Genomic DNA, 21,437 nt, shown 5'->3' with positions numbered 1-21,437 from the left:
GTGCCATCATGACTCGAGAAATCGGGTCGTGACATTAGAACTCAGTCTGTGTGAGTATGCTTACATTCCCGGTCCCAAGCATGTATAAAAGAGGGTTGTGGTAGACTAAGTTGCTGAGACTTTTCATTTTCAGTGCTGCACCCGTGTTGATATGACGTGTGTGGGATCCGTATCCGATCTAGTCAACTCATTTTGGGTACTTTGACCAAATTTGATGGAGAAATTCTGGACATAATTATCTCATAATTCAGGTTTTGTAACTCTATTTTAGATATTTGAATTATTTTTTAGCCGAATCCCCGCACCCTCATCCATACTTGGATCCGTATCCCTGAATTTTAAAATTTAGATCATGAAGGATCCGACCTCTAGATCCATAACCGTATTGGACAACCACTCCAGAGTCCGAGTAACTTAAGTGGTAGGCTGACAGCTTGCATAAGGCTTGCCAACATTGTAACTCCATAAAATACAGATGAATAAGTGGGATTGATATAGCCGACCCCAACTTGTTTGGAATCCCAACCTATTTGTTCTTTCTTTGAATTTCATATTTCCAAAATTATGACTTAAACTATGAGATTGTTAAAGCTACCGATTACCATATGGTTATTTTTATTTAACGCACAGAAACTACCCATTGCTTTTATGCGTTGTCGTCATCATCATCATCATTTTTTGGTATATTCTTCTATAGTATTTCCGTCGAATTACCATGGTTATTTTGATTTGTATTTTCCTTCCGAAGTTCTAAAATTGGGCGAAGTTATCTGAAAAGATGGGTTGTGCATAAATTATGATAGTCATTAACTCGTTTTACATTGATATAGATTCTGCAATGCCTCTCGATTCAAGGGCTAACATCATCTGGGGGCAGTAACTCTATGGGTGTAGATGGGAAAAATAGCAGTGGAGTATCAAGAGCGCTTGTAAAAGAAAGGTCCTTCAATTTCTTTAGCAGAGTTAACTTCATGATCAAGTATCTTCATTCCAGTCCGCTTAGCATTTGGTAAAATTTTACAGGTTGAAGACATTCAATATTCAATTTGAGGATCTTCATCAAAGACAAAGTCAATGGACAGTCCCAGACACCGAGCTACGAGAGTCATTGAGGCTTGCAGTCGCTGAAGTCTTACTGCCTGCATACAGATCCATCGTATTTAACATGACATGTTAAGTTTGTATTGAAAAATATCATTCTTATTCCATCGTACACACATTTTATGTCTTATTGAGGGCAGAATAAAATTATCATAGCGTTCGTTACATGTATCATCTGCATACACTTGTGTTAATTATCACCAACGTACCTGTAAAATCAAGTGATACGAGATAGAATTCAGTCGAATGCAATAACTTTTCAAAAAACTAAAAGAATGAAATATTAATTTTGAAAAGAAAATTGCAATCGTAAATGCATACATACCACATACCACAAATGCAAGCAAAGAGAAAAATAGCACAGCGGAAAAATACACTAAAATTTTCCATCGAATAGTTTAGTGAAAAAAATAGTCAATTTACCTTTCTTTTATAATAGTAAAATTGAGAAATTATGGGTAATGGAAGTAAAACTTACCATGTCATAATTAATTAAGTTACCAATTATATGTATTAGAGAAGGATTTATTTTGTCCAAACTTTTAAAATTAGCTTATTATGAAAATTATTTTTCTTAAAGAAATTAATAGTTTTGGTAAGAAACAATTAGTGTTTGACCAGTAAATTTTAAAAGCATTTTAAAACAATAATTCAGTGTCATTCTTATTGTGTTTTTAGGAACAAGATTTCAAATACGTGTAGCGGGGATGAAGTAGTTCTTTCACACTCTCTTTTAATCAAGGCATATGCATAAATGTTTCCTTAAACTTGGGCTCATTTCATATTTATGCCCTCCAATTTTGGTTGACACACATGTCCTACGTGACATCCTACATAACAATTTCTTCTATTCCTTTGATTTACTATGAGTCTCTTTTTTTTTTATAACTTTTTTTTATTTGTTTAGCCTTTTTAAAATATATCATAAATTTTGTTCTGTAGTAATACGTATGAATTAACAAAGACAACTAATATAGGATTTAGTTTTAAAATTTTTGAACTAATTTTATATAAATAATTAATTATGAAGTATTACATTTAATATTATAAGCACCTCTAACATGCTATTTATGAGTAAATCGTAAGAATATACGTAACAAATTCATTTTAAGTCGATTTTAATCATCCAATATTTTGAAAGCAATAATATTAATTATTATCTTAGATTCAAATACATGTAGATAAATTTTATATGGTAGAATGAAAACATAAATAAAAATGAAAATCTGAATATAACATTTTGCAAGTCATCATTCATTTTATATTTTTATTATATACTCTAAAAAAATCAATAAATGTATTTTTTTTTTAAATAATGATTTTCCTTCTCTTTTATTTTTTAAATGAAGTTTTGAGGTAAATATTGAAAATAAACATTTCACATATGAGAACTTTAAATATATTTTGGTACTTTTACTTCTTTTTTTTTGGTGGGGGGGAGGATTATTTCATTATTCAATATTGATTTAAGATATATCAATTTTTTTAATAATTAATTTCTAAAAACTTAAATTTAAATTTCATATGATTGTTACTCTATTTTTTAAATTATTTTTGTCTGTTACTATACAATACTGTTATTTTTTATAGTGAAATTATTTTAGTTTTAAATAATTTTTAACTTTTAATAATAAAGATACGGTTTATTATCAACCAAAAATTAAGCAATGTAAATCGAGAATTCAAAAGAAAAATGAAATTACACGGATTTAAAACACACGACCTCACTAATTAAAAAGATAATAATTGTGTGGAGAAGTTACGGATGTGGATGAGGAAGTTAATAGTAGTATGATATTTATCTTCTGCTGGTTTTCCTTTTATTTTGCATGAATTAGTTACAATATATATTTTAATTTAATTTTTAAAGAACTCAAATTTATCTCTTAGTAAAATTTGATGGAAATTTAGTTGTAACTACTTGGAATTTTTTATTTTTTTATTTTTAACAAACGAATAAAATTGAAATTTTTTATTATTTTAAAATAAATTTTAAACTCCCAACTTTCACATTTGAGACAAATTAACAGTTTATATTTTACATTCTTCTTCTTATTATTAGATATCGATAGCTATGTAATCGCTTGCTTATTGCATAGTACTTGTAATAAACATTTTAAATTTCTTACTCTTTTCCGTTACAGATAGAACGGAGGAACGAGGACGATATAAGGAGCATAAACGACATGATTGATCATATGTTAAAGTATTTAGACAATTCATCTACTGAATCATATATCATATTCAAAGTAAATGTGGGGCTACGTGAATCAAATCCAGATGCGTATACACCAAAGATGGTCTCTATTGGTCCTTACCATAAGAAAAATCCTCAACTTCAATCAATGGAAAGGCACAAACTATTGTACCTACAAAGATTTCTTAGACGGAAGGAGGGGCTTGATTTGAATAATTGCATCTGTGAAATGCATAAACTAAAGGAGGAAGCACTAAAGTGTTACGAAGAGGACGGGAATTATCATGATTTTCTCGCAATATTGGTGATTGACGGTTGTTTTGTAGTTGAATTTATTCGAGAGTATTGTAAAATATGTCTAGAAGAAGAAGCTATGATTATCATTGATGATCGTGCAAGATACATATTTCGAGACTTGATGTTACTAGAAAACCAACTTCCTTTCTTTGTCATCAACAAGCTTCATTCCATGACAAAGCAAGTTAACGAATCATCATTGGTAGAACTGGTGAATGATATGTGTATCTCTTTCAGGCCATCGTTTCACGGGACGGAATGTAATAATGTTGGAAATATCAAACATTTACTTCAACTATACCACATAATTTCATGTCGTCAGATTAATCCCAGGAAAAAGTCCAAAACATATACTTCATCTAATAAGGTTATGCCAAATGCAACGGAGCTTTCCGAAGCTGGAGTTAGCTTTGCAAAGGTCGACGGTATGACAAGTTTATTGGATATAAAGTTTGAGAGTACTACTGGTTTAATGACAATCCCTTGTTTACCAGCCGAACTTGATACGGAAATCCTCTGGCGAAATCTCATTGCTTATGAGCAACAATCATCTGATGTACAACCTAAATATTTCAGTGATTATGTTGTTTTCATGGATCATCTTATCGACTCAGAAAAAGATGTGAATTTGCTTCGCCAGAAAGGAATCATAGTGAACTTCATGGGAGACGACAAAAACGTGGCTAACCTCTTCAACAAACTCGGAAATGGGGTCATGACGCATTTCGACTTCTATTACAAAGAAGAATGCAGAAAAGCAGTTGAATATAGTGAAAAACCATGGAATAGAATGAAGGCAAATTTGAAACACAATTATTTTAGTAATCCTTGGGTAGGAGCTTCAACTGTGGCAGCCATCATACTCCTCCTACTTACAACTATACAGACTGTTTTAGCTTTCACAAGTTCCGTTAAGTAACTAGTAATTGTCATGATTAATTGTATTGAGGTTTTATTAATTGTGTTTCTCTTAGTTTTATTTTATTAGTAACGAATTATAGTACAGTAATTAATTAATCATTTTTAGTTGAACATTTTTCAGACCCAACCGTAGTTTTCTATCGAAATCTACCACTCGACAATCAAAACCACAAAAATAAGTGCATCAAAACAAATTGCAAAATATATAAAGTTTTTTGCCTTTTTGGTTGTTGTAGTTGTAACTTGTAACTGATTTGACCAAACACTTAAACTTACCAATTGATCATCTAAAGGTGTATCTCGTGGACACTCAAACATGACCTAAACTATTGTGTGTCTTATTTACATATTTGAACGCGTGAGATGTTATTCCAATTCATTTTTAGCTTTAAAAATATCATAAAATTCCTAGTTACACATACCCCGGCCCCTCTCCATTTTTAGTCATTTCTATACCCCCACCATCACAAACATAACTCTATTTTTATTATCTCTCTCATTTTTGAAGACTTGAAAGACTGCCAGAAACATTGAACTAATTACTTTGTGGGACTGGACGAAGCAGATTTATGCGAGGCGTGTGGAATGGGCTGAAAATAAAAAATTATGGTACGTGGGGCGAGGCGGGGTGAGGGCATTGAAATCTTAGCGAACTTGCTCCGCAATAATCACTATATAAAAAATTGATTTTTAGTGACAATTAATTAATATCAATAATTTAATTGTTGCTAAATATGTTTTTTTGAGACAATTAACACTTTTTGTAAAGGATGTATCGACATTGAATCCAATAAAAATTAACTAATTCTATCGATAAAATTTTTAACACGTTTTATTAATGTGCATTAATTACTAATTACCATTAAAAATTATTTTTGGTATAACGCTCCATTTGCCATCCCAAATTTGACTAACAAAATTTTACTAATTCTCTGGCACAAACCACCACCAAAAAAAAGAACAAAATGAGTATTTGTACCTATTGCAGTACGGACTATTGTTAATTATAGTAAAAAAATTTTGTGTAAAATCGTACTATTTATTTATTTTCTTAATATAAATATTGAATATGAATAAATTTTTACTATGTTACCCTATTATTTAATTAGACTGATCAATACTGGCACAATACATTTAATGGAGACTGGTTTGGTGGTAATGGGAGAAGTAAGCGATTATTTCTCTTTTTTCATCATTTCATATTATTTGATTCATGTTTGACTTGACACTCTTTTTAAAATTATTAAAAATAAGAAAACGCATATTATATTTTTATTGACTATATATATATATATTGAAAACGAGTAAGCTTTTACTGTTAAATCCTATTAATTATTAGATTGATCAATATTGACACAATGCATTTAAAGGAGAGTGTATGTCTGGTGGGAACGCGAGAAACGTAAGTGATTATTCCCTCGACTGTTTCATATTATTTGATTCATGTTAATTTCACATTTTTCATGAAATTATTAAAATAGTATGAATAAAAGTAATAAAATTCTTTTAATTTATCAAAATAAATAATTTATTTTAAATATATATATACCGATTAAGTAAAATGAAACGAAGAGACTAATCGGCATTTAAAAAACGTGCATAGCTTCTTTCTTCTGTAATTATGTTCTGGACTGTATGTGGTAATAAATTATTAATGGTGGACAAATTGTAAAATTAATTTTTGTACCTAACTTTCTATTTGCAGTGAAAGTGAAATATCTGGGAAATGAACAATATAACTAGACATTGAAATAAAGTGAAAGGGAAAGTTCTAATTATATTTGGTTGATCACTCGTAATTCAAAGTCTCCTAATTGGAGCCACAGTGGTATTTTCTTCGTCTTGTATTAATCGTTATGCTTTTTACATGTTTTTTTTAAGAAATCATGAATAACAATCATTTCTTTTTTACTAATTGGAGAGGAGCCACAGTAATATTTTCGCCGTTTTATCATCAACCGTCTGATTTGCAACATACCTTTAAGTTTATTCGTAGCTTTAAAGATGCATACACACATAAAAATTAGTTAGTATACAGTGATAATCATATATACTAAGTTGATGTGAATGATACACAATTTCTAAATTAATCGATAAATGATGACGAACGATAGATAAATCATGTGAAACTTAGTTTAACAAGGAGATTATTGAACTCATGTGAACAAAGTTCCATATCTGTTTTGTTACTAAAGAAAAGATAAATTCCATATAAGTGTTTAATATTATTAAATACAATTAATTTACTCAAAAATGAGAGAGAGTTTTAATTATATGTTTGTACTTTGTGTCATATTAAAGAGTCTACCTACCCTATTTTGTAATATTAATTTTGCACCTAACTTTTTTTTATTTTGTACTCAAAAGTAAATTATCGTGGTAGAAATATAGTCATTGACTTCAGTCAACAGGCTCTCAATTTTTTTGTCTATCATCGGCCAATACAACATTTTAAGTTGAAAAGCTGCAAAAGTAAAGCATATATCGAATAATTATGTGTAAAATATATTTTATATATTAAATTTGAAAATAATGAAACATTAATTTTCTTACACAGGATCTGGATGAAGGAGATCGATGAAAATGACTACAAGCCGATAAATACTTAATTTATATCTGAAGTTTTTTTTTCAAAATTTATTATGCTACTCTTATTGAAATTAAATTAGTTCTAACATCTTGAGTTATACGATATTCCATCAATTTGATTAGTTATAAGTGTTATCTCTTGTATTCAGATTACCAAACCAGAAATAATAAAAGATGAAAAGAAAAACACAAAGAACTATCCGAGTCCACAGAACCCACTGTGTGTCCTTAAGAAATTTAATCCCCTCAAGTACCCGAGGTTGCAGATTAATTCCTCCCAAGATAAAACGGATTAACCATTAAAGAAGTAGCGGTACCTCAAACTTCGATAATTTCAACGAACTCAAAATGACAACAACGAATCACATACACAGACACGATCGATCGATTTTGTTTTGTAAGAAATGTATGCAAAATAAGGGAAGAATTCGATCCAGAAAAATGAGAGAAAACCTCTCTATTTATAGCCAACAAAGGGTAAAGGTCACAACCCTTTGGAAAGAAGACAACCTTTCAGAAAGGTCACAACACTTTGAAAGTCACAACCATTTAGAAAGAACACAACCTTTCATAAAGGTCACAATCCTTCGGCATAGTCACAACCCTTCAGGAGAGTCACAACCCTTCATTTCCTGTTCACACCTTTAAAACCCAACATTATGTCATATATGAATCATGTGTCTACATGTTCAACTTTATACAAGTTAAAGTGTTTACTTGTGCACACCAAAAATTTGGAAGCATAAATATGAAATAAGGTCAAGTTAAATGACACATTTATATATCATGCCTTTGATTAATTTGATTGTGTTGACCTACCAATTGGAAAACAAATGATAAAGGGTGAGTATCCTATGTCTTTGTCCCCCATAAAGTAAAGTAAATCACGTGGACAAAATCCCTTAGCCTTAGAATAATTGTTACGAAAATCTCTATCTTTTAGTCATTCCAGCAAACAAAGAGAAATGGCTTATGCTGCACTTTCTTCACTTATCTATACATTGAAGCAACTCTTGAAACCTAATCAACCTTTCGTTTGTCTAAGTTCTACACAACATCATGTTCGATCTCTCTATCAAAATCTTTCTGTTCTGCAAGTTTTCCTTGACGACACAACAAAGGAAACCAAAGATATTGAAACTCTTAAGTTTATAGAAAAGAGGATCAGAGATGTGATATACAAAGCAGAAGATAAAGTTGATTCAAGTCTAAGAAACATCATTCTAGCAGATTGCGGAGAGAAGAGAGAAGGGGCTGCGAAATTCTTCGAGGAAGAGTTACTAAAAGTGGTAAAAGATGTTGATTCTCCCAGGAAAGAGGTGATGGCAGTTGAGTGTAACAAGCATGGAAGCAAATCTGCAGAATTAGCAACAACTCCTTCCTCACCAGAAAAAAGTATAATTGAGGAAAATACTATTGTTGGAATGGAGGATGACTTCAACATCATATTTGATCGCCTCAGTTCCCAAACAGATGAGTTAACTGTAATACCAATTTTTGGTATGGGCGGTATAGGCAAGACAACTCTTGCCAAAAAAGTTTATGATGATGCATATATTCGCTCTCGATTTGATAAACATGCATGGGTCACTCTCTCTGAAGATTACAATCAGAAACAAATGCTTCTTGAAATTGCCTCTTCGATTACCGGGATCAATCAAGAAATGAGTGATGATCAATTAATGGAGATTGTGTATAGAGGTCTGAAGGGTAGGAGATTTCTAATTGTCATAGATGATATTTGGAGTACTGAGGCTTGGGAGCAAATGCAAAGAATATTTCCAAATGATGACAACAGAAGCCGAATTCTATTAACCACACGGCTCAAGTATATTGCTGATTATGTCAGCTGTCCTGATTTTCCACCTCATAGTAAGTCTTTTCTAAGTCCAGAAGATAGTTGGAATCTATTCACCGAAAAATTATTCAAAAAAGATCAGTGTCCTCCTTTACTTGTAGAAATAGGGAAGCATATTGTACAGCAATGTCAAGGATTACCTCTCTCGATTGTTGTCGTTGCTGGACTTCTTGGAAAGATTTTAGATGGATCTAAGCTTCCTGATTCTTTCAGTATTTTAGAGGATCTGGAGACACTACACATAGAAACACAAGAAAACATTGATCCGATGATTATCTCTAGAGATATTTCTCTTCCTAATCTCAACAAGTTGAAATTATTTGGTACTCGTATACCATGGGAAGTTGTGAATTTGCTGGCTAATTTACCCAATCTTGAGGTGCTCAATGGGAATCGTGCATTTGTTGGAAAAGATTGGAAAGTAGATGAAGATGTTGTATTTCACAAATTAAAATATCTACATCTATATAGGTGCAGAGATCTGGAAAGGTGGGAATTAGCAGCTGGTAGTGATAATTTTCCGATGCTTGAGCAACTAAAACTGTATCTATTGCCTGAACTGGAGGAGATTCCGGAGAGTATTGGAGAAATAATGACAATAAAATCAATCCGAATAGTTGATTGCGGCTCTGGTGTTAATACAAGTGCAAGGAAAATTCAACAAGAGCAAGAAAGCTTGGGAAATTATGAGCTTCAACTTCAAATTTTTCCTATAGTATGTTAAAATTCAAATTCCATCTTTGATTATTAGTCAATTCTTAATTAGTATGTTCATGTGCTCTTCCTATATCCTTATAATACATATCAAACAAACATTTTATTAAGTGATAGGGAGCAACCCCAACTCAAAGGGATATTTTTTATGTGAAAAACGATCCAAGGGTATATGTGCTCTATTTCATATAGTTCCAAATAGAATTTGTAAATTATTTAATAAAGTAGCTAAATTATATATCCTATCCAATTTATCATATATTATTTGTGCATTGATTTTGTGAAATGACAAATATGAAAGACCATTTATTTTTAGTAAGGACAACATATAAATTAAAAACAGAGAGAGTATCACTTATGTTAGACCATAAATTTCGAAAGTCTTTTTTTTTCTTAAATTTTGTATTAAATCAAATTTTGTGGACACTTGTGATTAATCCACTTGATACGTGTGAATGACCAACTTGATATGTGTGATTGATCTACTTGAAGTTTATTGGTTGTTAAACTGTGACTATTGGTCTGTGAGTTTTAAGCCTTATGAACTGTTTATTGTAAATTGTTGGTTGGGCTGATTTCTATTCAGATTGTAGTTTGAGGAGGTTTGATTGAGCTGATTTCTATACAGGTTGTAGTTTGAAGAGGTTCGGTTGGGATGAAAGAGAAAGTCAAGAGGAGGGGGGGGGGTGAATTAAAAAAAATCCTTTAGTCGACTTCCTGGATTGGATAGTCGACTCACATGCAGATTAGTACGACAGTAAAAGGTAAGAGTACAAGTGAAAAGTAAAAGACTCAGAGAGTTTTATGCTGGTTTGGAACACCGATGTAGTGCCTACTTCGAATCCCCTTGCTTTTCCAACATCACATAGTTGACTGCTAAGCAAATTATGTTTGAGTCCGTCAACAAGATATAATTCTGATAGATCACAGGATGAGTTGAGAGTGATTGATCCAACTTCTATTACTCTCCTTTTGCATTATCTCCGAACCGCACATACCCTCCATCAAAATCTTTTAGAGTTTTGAAGTTTTCTTTCTTTCCACGCATATGTATGGAGCATCCACAATCTATTACCCACATTTCTTTTTTGTAGATTTTCTTGGTTTGATCTTGTAAGACAATTAAAATAATTTCTTTGAAAGTTTGATGGGGTTGAAAGTTGATTTTGTCTTTAAGGATAGAGCAGCAAGATATGTTGAAATATATTTGAAATTTTTCTCCACATGTAGTAACACAAAAATCTTTATTATCATCACGTTGATTGCAAATTGATTTGAAACCACTTGAGCTTGTCTTCAATCTTATTCAGTCATTGGATCATTGAACCATGTGCTTTGATACCACTTGTTGGGTTGTGAAGGTGATTAGGGCGTCATGTGGAAGCTTATAATTGCAAATCATAAGACAATAAATTAGACGACACATAAAATTATACTAAAAGACATAATATTATTATATGATATGACCAACTATGATACATAATTATAAACTAATAAAAATACCTTAAAACTGTAGAGAGTGAAATCTCCCCATAAACAAAAGTCTCTAAACAAGTGGATTCTATTGTTATGTTGTGTTAGAACAAACAAGTATTTTCCTTTCAGGAAAAGTAAAATCATTTATGGTAATATTTTGTCTTTTCCTTTAGGAAAAATAAAATTTCAAATAAGGTAAGAAAATCAAGGCAAAACCCAAGAAGAAATTAAGAAAACATTATTTTGTATGTTTACATTCTCTTCGCTAACACTCATATTATTTATCTTTTGCACTTTCTTTTTAATTTTTTTTTTTTGATAAGTTAGAGTAATATACTGTCAAAAATATAAATTAATAGTCGAAAAAATTCAACAAAGTGACTTACACTTTTTCTTTTGTTTGTTTCTTCTTAAATATTCAAGTTTTAGATTAACATATTAAAGTAGATACCAAGTTATCAATTTCTTGTATCAGATTTTATGGTTATAATTCTTATCTTTATGTAAAGTTTGTCAACTTATTACTTGTAGTATTACGTTAACAATTTATAGAATGATTCATATTTTCCAATGTTGAATTGATAAAATATTACTTAAACTTGATAATTAAAAACGATATTCGAAAAAAATCATTTTAAGAAAAGATATCAAGTAATAATTTGCACTTAAAGAGTTTTAAAAAAATAAACAACTATATTTGATATTTATATATATTTTAGGCCTCAATTAAAATTTTGTTTTAGGCCTCAAATTACGTTGAGCTGCCCCTGGTTCAATGTCATAAATAACCCAAGACTAAAGTCATTTTGTGGACCACCCAAGAAGAAGACTTGGGAGTCAAATGTCTCATTATCATGGAAGTGAATGACAACGAATTAAAAGTTAAAAGTTTCACTGTCCTATGATTGTTTTAAAGGGCCGGGTGAGCGTATCCTATGTCTTTGTCCCCCATTTAGAAAAAAGTGGTGTGATAAAGAAAAGTAAATCATGTGGACAAAATCTCGTTTTAAGTAAGATTGTGGGGCAGGTTAGTTGTGTTTTTTGTTGTACAAAATTCAAGACGGTATATATTATTAACTTAAGTAATTCAATACGTCTTGACATTTTATGATAATATAAATTTCGAGGAAAATTTGTACCGGAAGTTTATTATATTCGTCCAACTTGACACATGATGTCTTCATTATTCTATTTTACAACAGGGTTCAATGTCTCTGACAAGTTGGAATCCAATGTATATTATGAATCAGAAAATCTCTTAGCCTTAGAATAATTGTTACGAAAATCTCTATCTTTTAGTCATTCCAGCAAACTGCAATATTTTTTTGTTAAGAGAAATGGCTTATGCTGCTCTTTCTTCACTCATGTATACATTGGATCAACCCATGAAACCTAATCAATCTTTCGTTTGTCTAAGTTCTACACAAAAACATGTTCGATCTCTCTATCAAAATCTTTCTGTTCTGCAAGTTTTCCTTGACAACGCAACAAAGGAAACCAAAGATATTGAAACTCTTAAGTTTATAGAAAAGAGGATCAGGGATGTGATATATGAAGCAGAAGATAAAGTTGATTCAAGTCTAAGAAACATCATTCTAGCAGATTGCACAGAGAAGAGAGAAGGGGCTGCGAAATTCTTCAACGAAGAGTTGCTAAAAGTGGAAAAAGATGTTGATTCTCTCAATAAAGAGGTGATGTTGATCGAGTTTAACAAGCATGGAAGCAAATCTGCAGAATTAGCAAGTATTTCCTCCTCACTAGAAAAAAGTACAATCGAGGAAAATACTATTGTTGGGATGGAGGATGACTTCAACATCATACTTGATCGTCTCACTTCACAAACAGAGGAGTTAACTGTCATACCAATTTTTGGTATGGGCGGTATAGGTAAGACAACTCTTGCCAGAAAAGTTTATGATAATTCATGTATTCGTTCTCGATTTGATAAACAAGAATGGGTCACTATCTCTGAAAAATTCAATGAGAGACAAATGCTTCTTGAACTTGTCTCTTCAATTACTGGAAGCAAACAAGAAACAAGCAGTGATGAACTAATGGAGATTGTGTATAGAGGTCTGAAGCGTAGGAGATTTCTAATTGTCATAGATGATATTTGGAGTACTGAGGCATGGGACCAAATGCAAAGAATATTTCCCAATGATGACAATAAAAGCCGAATCCTATTAACCACTCGACTCAAGTATGTTGCTGATTATGTTAGTTGCCCTTATTTTCCGCCTCATAGTAAGTCTTTTCTAAGTTTAGAAGATAGTTGGAATCTATTCACCGAAAAATTATTCAAAAAAGATCACTGTCCTCCTCTTCTAGAAGAAATAGGGAAGCATATTGTACAACAATGTCGAGGATTTCCTCTCTCAGTGGTTGTCGTTGCTGGACTTGTTGGAAAAATGGACCCAACGTATGATAATTGGAAGAATGTTGAGGAAAATCTGAACTCATTCTTTGGTACAGTGTCCGAACGGTGCCAATCAATTCTGTCTCTGAGCTACAATTATTTGCCCCAATAATTGAAGGCTTGTTTTCTCTATGTTGGAGTTTTTCCAGAAGACAGAGAGATTAATGTTTCCAAGTTGATTAAGGTATGGATTGCTGAGCAATTCGTAAAGGAAAGGAAGGATAAAAGATTAGAAGTGGTGGCAGAGGAGTATGTAGAAGAATTAATTGATAGAAGTCTAATTTTGGCTGGTAAACAAAGGGCTAATGGAAGGACGAGAACTTGCAAAATTCATGATCTTCTTCGCCAACTGTGCCTAAGTGAAGCTCATACTGAAAATGTTGTGCATGTCATGAATGGGAATGTTCTCGAAGCCATAGATGATCAACGTAGAGTGATCCTTCTGTCTAAATATGAAGAGAAGTATGATTATCGTCCGCGACATAGTAGTGGTATTGTCCGTACCTTTATTTCAATGGGTGTAGCTTTTCCAAAAGAGATGTCTTCCAGTATTTCAGAGTTCAAATTGCTTAAGGTGTTGGACTCATTATCAATTAAAACCGATTTCTCTGGGGTAATACCTCAACTTGTACATTTGAGATATGTTGCTGCAAGAATTGAGAAAGGTCTTTCACTAGCCAAATTGAGAAATCTACAGACCATAATTTTTAAAGGACTTACAGTACTGCATAAGTTGGAGCAGCCACTAGATATCTGGCGAATGACAGAGATAAGACATTTGCATATTAGATCGCCTCTATATATATCAAATCCTGTTGAAGCAGAACAAACTTTGTTTCTCAATAACTTGCAAACACTTTATCTCTATAACTCTCCTTTTGTTGCGGAAATCATAAGAAGAAGTCCGAATCTAAAAAAGCTAAAGATTTCTGATTATTCTGAGCATCCTGATTGGCCTGCAATTCTTGATTCTCTGAGTCTTATACAGGATCTGGAGACACTACACATAAAATGGACGATTTTCTGTGGGGATAATTTCTGTCCTAATCTCAAGCAACTGAAATTAACATGTACTTGGATACCATGGGAAGATGTGAAATTGCTGGCTAATTTACCGAATCTTGAGGTGCTCAAAGGGGATCGTGCATTCGATGGAACATACTGGAAATTAGATGAAGATATTGTGATTCACAAATTAAAATATCTACTACTGAATGGGTGCTATCATCTGGAAAGGTGGGAATTAGCAGCTGGTAGTGATAATTTTCCGGTGCTTGAGCAACTAATACTGGATAGTTTGTATACACTGGAGGAGATTCCGGAGAGTATTGGAGATATAATGACACGAAAATTCATCGGAATAAATTGGTGCGGCTCTAGTGTTCATACAAGTGCAAAGAAAATTCAACAAGAGCAACAAAGCTTGGGAAATTATGAGCTTCAAGTTAAACTCTCCTATGGTATGTTAAAATTCCATCTTTGAATCAGATCACTTGTGTTTAGAGGCTTTATTTTAAATTTGTGATCATTTGGAGCAAATTTTAAGGTGGTTTAATTGAAATTGCAAATTTAAACAACACTTTGTTGAACAATAAATATAAATTTGTCAACAACACATTTTGTTTATTTGTGGTGTATTTCTCAATTTGTCTTGGAGTTATTTCTGGAAATTGTGTAGAAGGAATGAAAGATGAAGAGAGAGAAGGAGTGGCACTTGCAGGAAGCTGGTGATGATTACACTGCTTCTCATTATATGCTTCCACATCTTCTCAATTTGTGAGTTATACTTCCAATTTAATGCTTTATTTTCTTTTTTTTAACTTTCTCCTATTACTATGTTTTTAAATTTATAATCATGTATGTTGTAGCAATCATAGCAATCAGTTACGTGATAGAGTCAGAATTTTCACACACAAAAAAATAAGAATAGGATATAGAGTGTGGAGGAAAATATTGTTTACTTGCATTCATAACTTCCTCTATATTAGTAAGGCAAGGGTGATTATGAATATTACTATTGATTGCAGGGTAAAGCAGATAAAATCATCATTCTATTCACTAAGCTGTACTCCCCATTACTTACATACAACATACAATATAATTGGCTAAAGGTAGAGGTGTTTCACCAACTGAGCAAGCTTCACTCGTCTTTGCCAAATATATTCATTTGTGGTTGTATAATTTATTCCTGTTGTTTTTAATGTTTTGCGAACAATGTTTGCAGCTGGGATAAGAAACCTTTACGGAATAGGGAAACAGTGAAGGTACCACTTGTTGGATGTATGATCGAGGTATCTTGAAGTTCGATGCTTTTAGCACATGCTCTAATGGGGTTTGGAAAAGATCCCTCCATGTAAATTGCAGTGCACTGTTTTTAAGTGTTTCAATTAGTTTTTACCAGATTGTAAAGATAATTATTGAGTTGATCCATTTTGGCCTCCATAGATAATTTTCATCCTATTATTTAAGTTATATGTAAATTTTAGCCACTATTACTAAACCTGGGATAAAACTTGTGTGCTCCTCTGCTTCTTTTCTTCTATAGATTTAATTCTCCATCTTAATATTTTTGACATCCCTAGCCAGTTGATTTTTTTATCGTTCGTATCCGATCTATTATTCAAAGTTAAGGGAAGAGTTTGATTTTTAAACGAAGTTGAGGGTTTAAATGTTTTTCACTCTGATTAAATATGATAAACAGTTATACGTGCTAATATATTCAATTTCTTTTATTTGAATTTGATAAAGTAAAGTCGCTTATGGATCCTCCATATACAGAGTGAGTGAGTAATATCATCAAACGTCAAGAATTGGATGATAGACACAATTCTCACTAGTTAATCTCATCCATTAGAGAAGTTGGCAAAACACCAACTTATAACTATTCCCAACCTTTATTTTACATGAGAAGCTCAATAAGATGGACATACTCTTAATAAGCATAAAAAAGGTCAATTTTTGAATCAGCACAATAAGCAAATCTTAGTGTCAATATAGAGGCTTATGGGTGTGACATTATCATCTTTTAAATTACATGGTTCTAAATCAATAATTTAGGCATATTCGATGAATTTCTTAAGACAAATACAATGTATGAACCAAAGTTATTGGATTCGAACAAATCCATAACCAACACCCTAGCTCTACCCCTGTTTCTAGAATCCTCCCTCTTCCCTAAGCCTGCAAAAATTTGAATCCCCCAAGATACAGAGGCAACTTCTATCAGTGATCTATCCACGTAATAAGTTATCATAGCTAACCCATTTGGTAGGGAATATTTACAAAAAGATAAACAACAAACTACAGTTAAACAAATGACAAGCTCCTTCTGGAACAATAAAAACGAGTTGCTGCGTTAAAAACCTAATGGAGTTTTTAGGACAACCTGAACCGGTGCAGGATCTGTTTCATGCACAAGTTTCCAATCAACTGCTCTTAGAAGCTGCATATCAAAGAGAACCATTAGGCACAACATTGCTAACAACTTTCGTATTTTACAGAGATCCGCTGATTAAGAAGAAAAGAAATTGCTAAGGACTTAAAAATGCATTCTTTCAAGCAGAATCAAGAAGTAACGGATAGAAATTTTACTTTACTGACCGTACTTATTGATCAAACAACACTCTGAGGAGAAAACTTTTTTACCTAACAATGATGTATTTGATTGAGGCACAGAAATGAGTAACAGATTAATGGACAATAACATGTTGTTGGAGACATTTATATAGATGACTGAAGTATTTGAAAATTTTTGATCAGCTGAACTTGTCGGAAAAGGTCTGTCGCACTGATTGAGGAGGTCAAGCAGACTCTCTACGTTTCTGTTACAGTGATCGATGAGGCTGAGCAACAACTTTTCGTTTCTGGAGAATTAAATTAGGTCTAGGATTATCAGCTAATTTATAATAAATAATATTTATAAAAACTGTATAGTTAATTAAAATTGTAGGGTTAAAACGGTAAATCAATTTTTGGGTTAAACTCTTCCCACTTATTCATATATTATTATTATTATTATTATTAAAAGTGGGAAGGTCTTAACCTTAAAGATGGATTACCATTATACCCCCATACGATATTAATATATCTAATTAATTAAATTTTAGTAATAATCTATATATAAATTTTAATGATAATCAATTAAAATGAAAAGTCACTATAGTTGGCTGAATTCCCTGCATGTACCCAACATTTAGTATAATCTATTAAATTTTTTGGATATTAATATATCCATTGCTCTGTAGATGCTTTCATCTTCCAACTAAAAATTAGCTGAAAAGTTATAGCTTGGGTAATGAAGAATTTTAATATATTGGTGAAGGGTGACGAAGAGTCGTATAGTGTGTTTAAGAGCCAGTTAATTCTATAAATGTATCTCAGCATTCTTTTACCCAAATTTTCAATGCTTTGGTTTCTTGCCAGCTTCAATATAAATCATATTCTTTAATTTCTTTCTCAATGCATTCAATTTCTCTTAAATTCTTATATAAAGTTTTAGATAAAATTCTCCAGTTTACTTAATTTTCTTTTTTCCTATTTAAGATCGATCATTACCAAAAATTGACATTTCTTCCGTTATAAAAGAGAGATTTTGGTGATTTCTTTGGAAAGAGAAGTCGAGATGATGACGATATTAGTTTTCATTTCATATCGCCTAATGTCTCTCATATCTTGTATCTTTTATCATTATCAATTATATAGTAATTTGGCACTGAATCTCTCCTCCCCGTCACTTTCCAGGCGTAGTTGATATAGATACTATAGCTGATAATGGCGGATGAGGTGCCACATCCTCTGGATTATATATCAGAAGTGATTCTAAAGAAGAGGAAAAAAAATGAAGAATGGACAATTAGAAGGAAACTCCAGCTGGAATAGAAAGTCAAAAAGCTCAAATCTGTTGTGTTATCATTATAAGCAGTTTGGCAAGACAGAACACCTAAAATCACTACTACAAATCCAAGGTGATATTCCTTTTACTCCACCCATTCATGTATCTCATAAGATTAATGTTTATTTATGCTCAGAAAAATTATTGTAATTTGTAATTACATCTTTATTGATCTATTTTTATTTTGTCAGTAGACATACATGTAAATCAAAATGCAAATACCAAATATTTATCACTTAATTTCATTCTTTATTCTTTTTCTATGAACGTATGGAAGAAAAATATTCTCTTCTTTTCCAGTTTTCATGTCTTGGCATTTAAATTTTATACATTTGAGGATGTTAGCATCAAATTGATGCTTCAATTTTTCCTTTATACATCTCTAAGCATTCTTTTCTTTATTTTTTCTCTATAATTTCGTGTAACTCATGGTACACATATTCTAACTTTATGTATTTCATTTTAAATAGTGTACCAATTAACATGTGATACATTCTCTATAATTTCGTGTAACTCATGGTACACATATTCTAACTTTATGTATTTCATTTTAAATTGAGTGTACCAATTAACATGTGATACATTCTCTATAATTTCGTGTAATTCATGATACACAGTATTCTAACTTTATGTATTTCATTTTAAATTGAGTGTACCAATTAACATGTGATACATTCTCTATAATTTCGTGTAACTCATGATACACATATTCTAACTTTATGTATTTCATTTTAAATTGAGTGTACCAATTAACATGTGATACACGTGCAGTGCACGTGTCCAGAAACTAGTAATAATATATATGAATGAATGAATACTTTTGGTAAGAAACAATTAGTGTTTGGCCAATAAATTTTTGAACCCTTTGTTCATTTCTTCCAATCATCTATTTGTGCTTTTACTTAGCTTTAGTTTGGTTGGGGGAAAATGTGTTTCTAATGGAATTTAGGCCTATCTCAACCCTATGGATAAGAGTTGGTTTCTTGTTTCAAGTAAGACTGTGGGGCAGGTTAATCTTTAACCTATATGTTTTTTGTTGTAAAAAATTCTATACGGTATTATTAACTTAAGTAACTCAATACGTCTTGACATTTTATGATAATATAAATTTGGCATAATACATAAATGTCCCCTTTAACTTGGCATCATTTCACATTTATACCCTCCAACTTTGATGTGCACAAGTAGACGCTTAAACTTGTAATAATTCCTAAATTGAAGAGAGTAATTGTGTGGGTGAGGTTTGTAACAAGAAGCGAGTTTGAACAATTTGAGTGAACTGTGGAGTTTAGTCTCTTATTACAAGGATATAATTGTAAATATATTTTAAAGAGTCATGTACACGTTGAGACCCTTGCTATTCACCCAAGCCTTTGTCATTCTTCGCTATTATTTTCTCTCATCTCTCTGTATCCTAAACTTCAACTCCTTAGATTGCGGAGTTGTAATTTGAAACGTTGCTCTTGAGAAGTTAGTGGAGATGGGTGGTTGCAATCCTACACAATTGAGTCGTTAGCATAAACATGATCGTTCAGATTTGAAATAACTGAATCGAATTGTCATAAGCAATATTTATCAGTTAAACACTTGGATAAATTCCCATTTTCATCAGAGATTGTCATTCCAAACTTGTAGAATATAAATTTTTCGACATTTCAAAGCACCTTTCCAAAAAAGGAGTAAAAACTATGGCCATATAACATTATTTATATTCCGCAATTTACTTTGTGACTGAAGAATTCGATTCCTCAGCATTGTAGACTATGTGGTAGCTTAAATAACCCAAGACTAAAGTACTCATTTTGTGGACCACCCAAGAAGAAGACTTGGGAGTCAAATGCCTCATTATCATGGAAGTGAATGACAAAGGTTTCACTTTAAAGGGTGTCCTATGAGTTTTTTAAAGGTTGAGTATCCTATGTCTTTGTCCCCCATTAAGAAAAAGGTGGTGTGATAAATCATATATCATCATATCATATTATATTAAAAGTGGGAAGATCCTAAGTCTAAAATTGAATTACGAAAATGCCCTTCAAGTTTCTTAATTAAATAAAAATATGACAGCTATGTTGACCAAATACATTGTTAAAGGCTAGAATTTATCATCTTCCACTACTTAATGAGGTTTACTCGTGGGTCCTTTTAGCTTCTGTTGTTACATTCTTCTATTAGCATTCCATTCATTTTTGGTTTATCCTTTTATAAATTGAACAAGAAAATGTTAGTCCTCTTATTTTTTGTGTTTCATCCTCTTGTTTTACTCACTTAATTTTTTATTGAGAAAATGCACAAGTACCCCTAACCTGTGCCTGAAATCTTAGAGACACTTATACTATACTAAGGTCCTATTACCCACCCTCAAACTTATTTTATAAATAATTTTCTACCCCTTTTCGGCCTACGTGGCACTATCTTCTGGGCCCAGCGCATGTTGACAATTTTTTCAAGCTATCTGGTTGATAGTGTCACGTAGGTCGAAAAGGGGTAGAAAATTATTTATAAAATAAGTTCGGGGGTAATAGGACCTTAGTATAGTCTAAGTGTGTCTCTGGGATTTCGGGCATAGGCTGGGGGTACTTATGCATTTTTCCCTTTTTATTTGTTGGTTCCTTCTTTTTTAATTAATATATTGTTTTGTTTAGATCTTCTCATAAATTTGTATCATATGATGGCAGGTATATCTTACCGCTTTCTATGTGGATTGACTAGATGTTACAAAGGTATTTTCTTTAATTTTCATTCTTTATTTCAAAATTTTTTTAAAATTCTTACCATAATCTCTTTTAAGTTAGAGTTTTTGATAAATCAATAAAATATATATTGTGATGAATTCTTTTTACATGCTCAAATATTCATTCATTCATGTATATATAATGATTTATTTGTTTTGACTTTCATCCATTACTAGCTAGCAATCTTAAATTTACTAATTGGATAGTAATGAAGAACATGCCAATTTTATTCCAAAACTCTACAA

General features: G+C 31.9%; 2 protein-coding genes and 1 pseudogene across 4 annotated transcripts; all 3 read left to right on the top strand.

Annotated features, from left to right (window-relative positions):
- LOC102581530 (exocyst complex component EXO70A1-like) overlaps positions 1-1,275 on the top strand; it is a 2,801-nt pseudogene extending 1,526 nt beyond the window's left edge.
- A 2,012-nt stretch (positions 1,276-3,287) lies between these two features.
- Positions 3,288-4,514, top strand: LOC107059241 (putative UPF0481 protein At3g02645). Its single transcript, XM_015305732.1, has one exon. The coding sequence runs from the start codon at positions 3,288-3,290 to the stop codon at positions 4,512-4,514; it is 1,227 nt and encodes a 408-aa protein (XP_015161218.1).
- Positions 4,515-12,284: 7,770 nt separating this feature from the next.
- On the top strand, positions 12,285-16,054 carry LOC102581310 (late blight resistance protein R1-A-like). 3 transcript variants are annotated; one of them, XR_001472557.1, is made up of 4 exons: positions 12,285-13,040; positions 14,558-15,029; positions 15,248-15,345; positions 15,794-16,054. XR_001472557.1 is itself a non-coding variant. In XM_015305733.1 (3 exons), exons 1-2 carry the CDS (start codon positions 13,961-13,963, stop codon positions 15,298-15,300), a joined length of 1,122 nt encoding a protein of 373 aa, XP_015161219.1. In that variant the 5' UTR covers positions 12,285-13,960; the 3' UTR covers positions 15,301-15,345; positions 15,794-16,054. The 3 variants fall into 3 exon arrangements, 1 of the variants encoding a protein (XP_015161219.1); XR_001472555.1 differs by adding an exon at positions 15,597-15,680 and having other exon boundaries at positions 12,285-15,029; XM_015305733.1 differs by having other exon boundaries at positions 12,285-15,029.
- The last annotated feature ends 5,383 nt before the right edge of the window (positions 16,055-21,437 follow it).

The sequence above is a fragment of the Solanum tuberosum genome, unplaced genomic scaffold, assembly GCF_000226075.1.
Source record: "Solanum tuberosum cultivar DM 1-3 516 R44 unplaced genomic scaffold, SolTub_3.0 scf00956, whole genome shotgun sequence".
Taxonomy (NCBI): Eukaryota; Viridiplantae; Streptophyta; class Magnoliopsida; order Solanales; family Solanaceae; genus Solanum; species Solanum tuberosum.
Note: the sequence above shows the minus strand (reverse complement) of the source record. Positions and strands in the feature narration are given on the sequence as shown.

Coding starts and splice junctions, on each gene's coding strand:
- LOC107059241 (XM_015305732.1), top strand. CDS start 3,288: ATGATTGATCATATGTTAAAGTATTTAGACAATTCATCTACTGAATCA.
- LOC102581310 (XM_015305733.1), top strand. CDS start 13,961: ATGAATGGGAATGTTCTCGAAGCCATAGATGATCAACGTAGAGTGATC. Junction 15,030..15,247: donor TCAAGTTAAACTCTCCTATG/GTATGTTAAAAT, acceptor GAAATTGTGTAG/AAGGAATGAAAGATGAAGAG.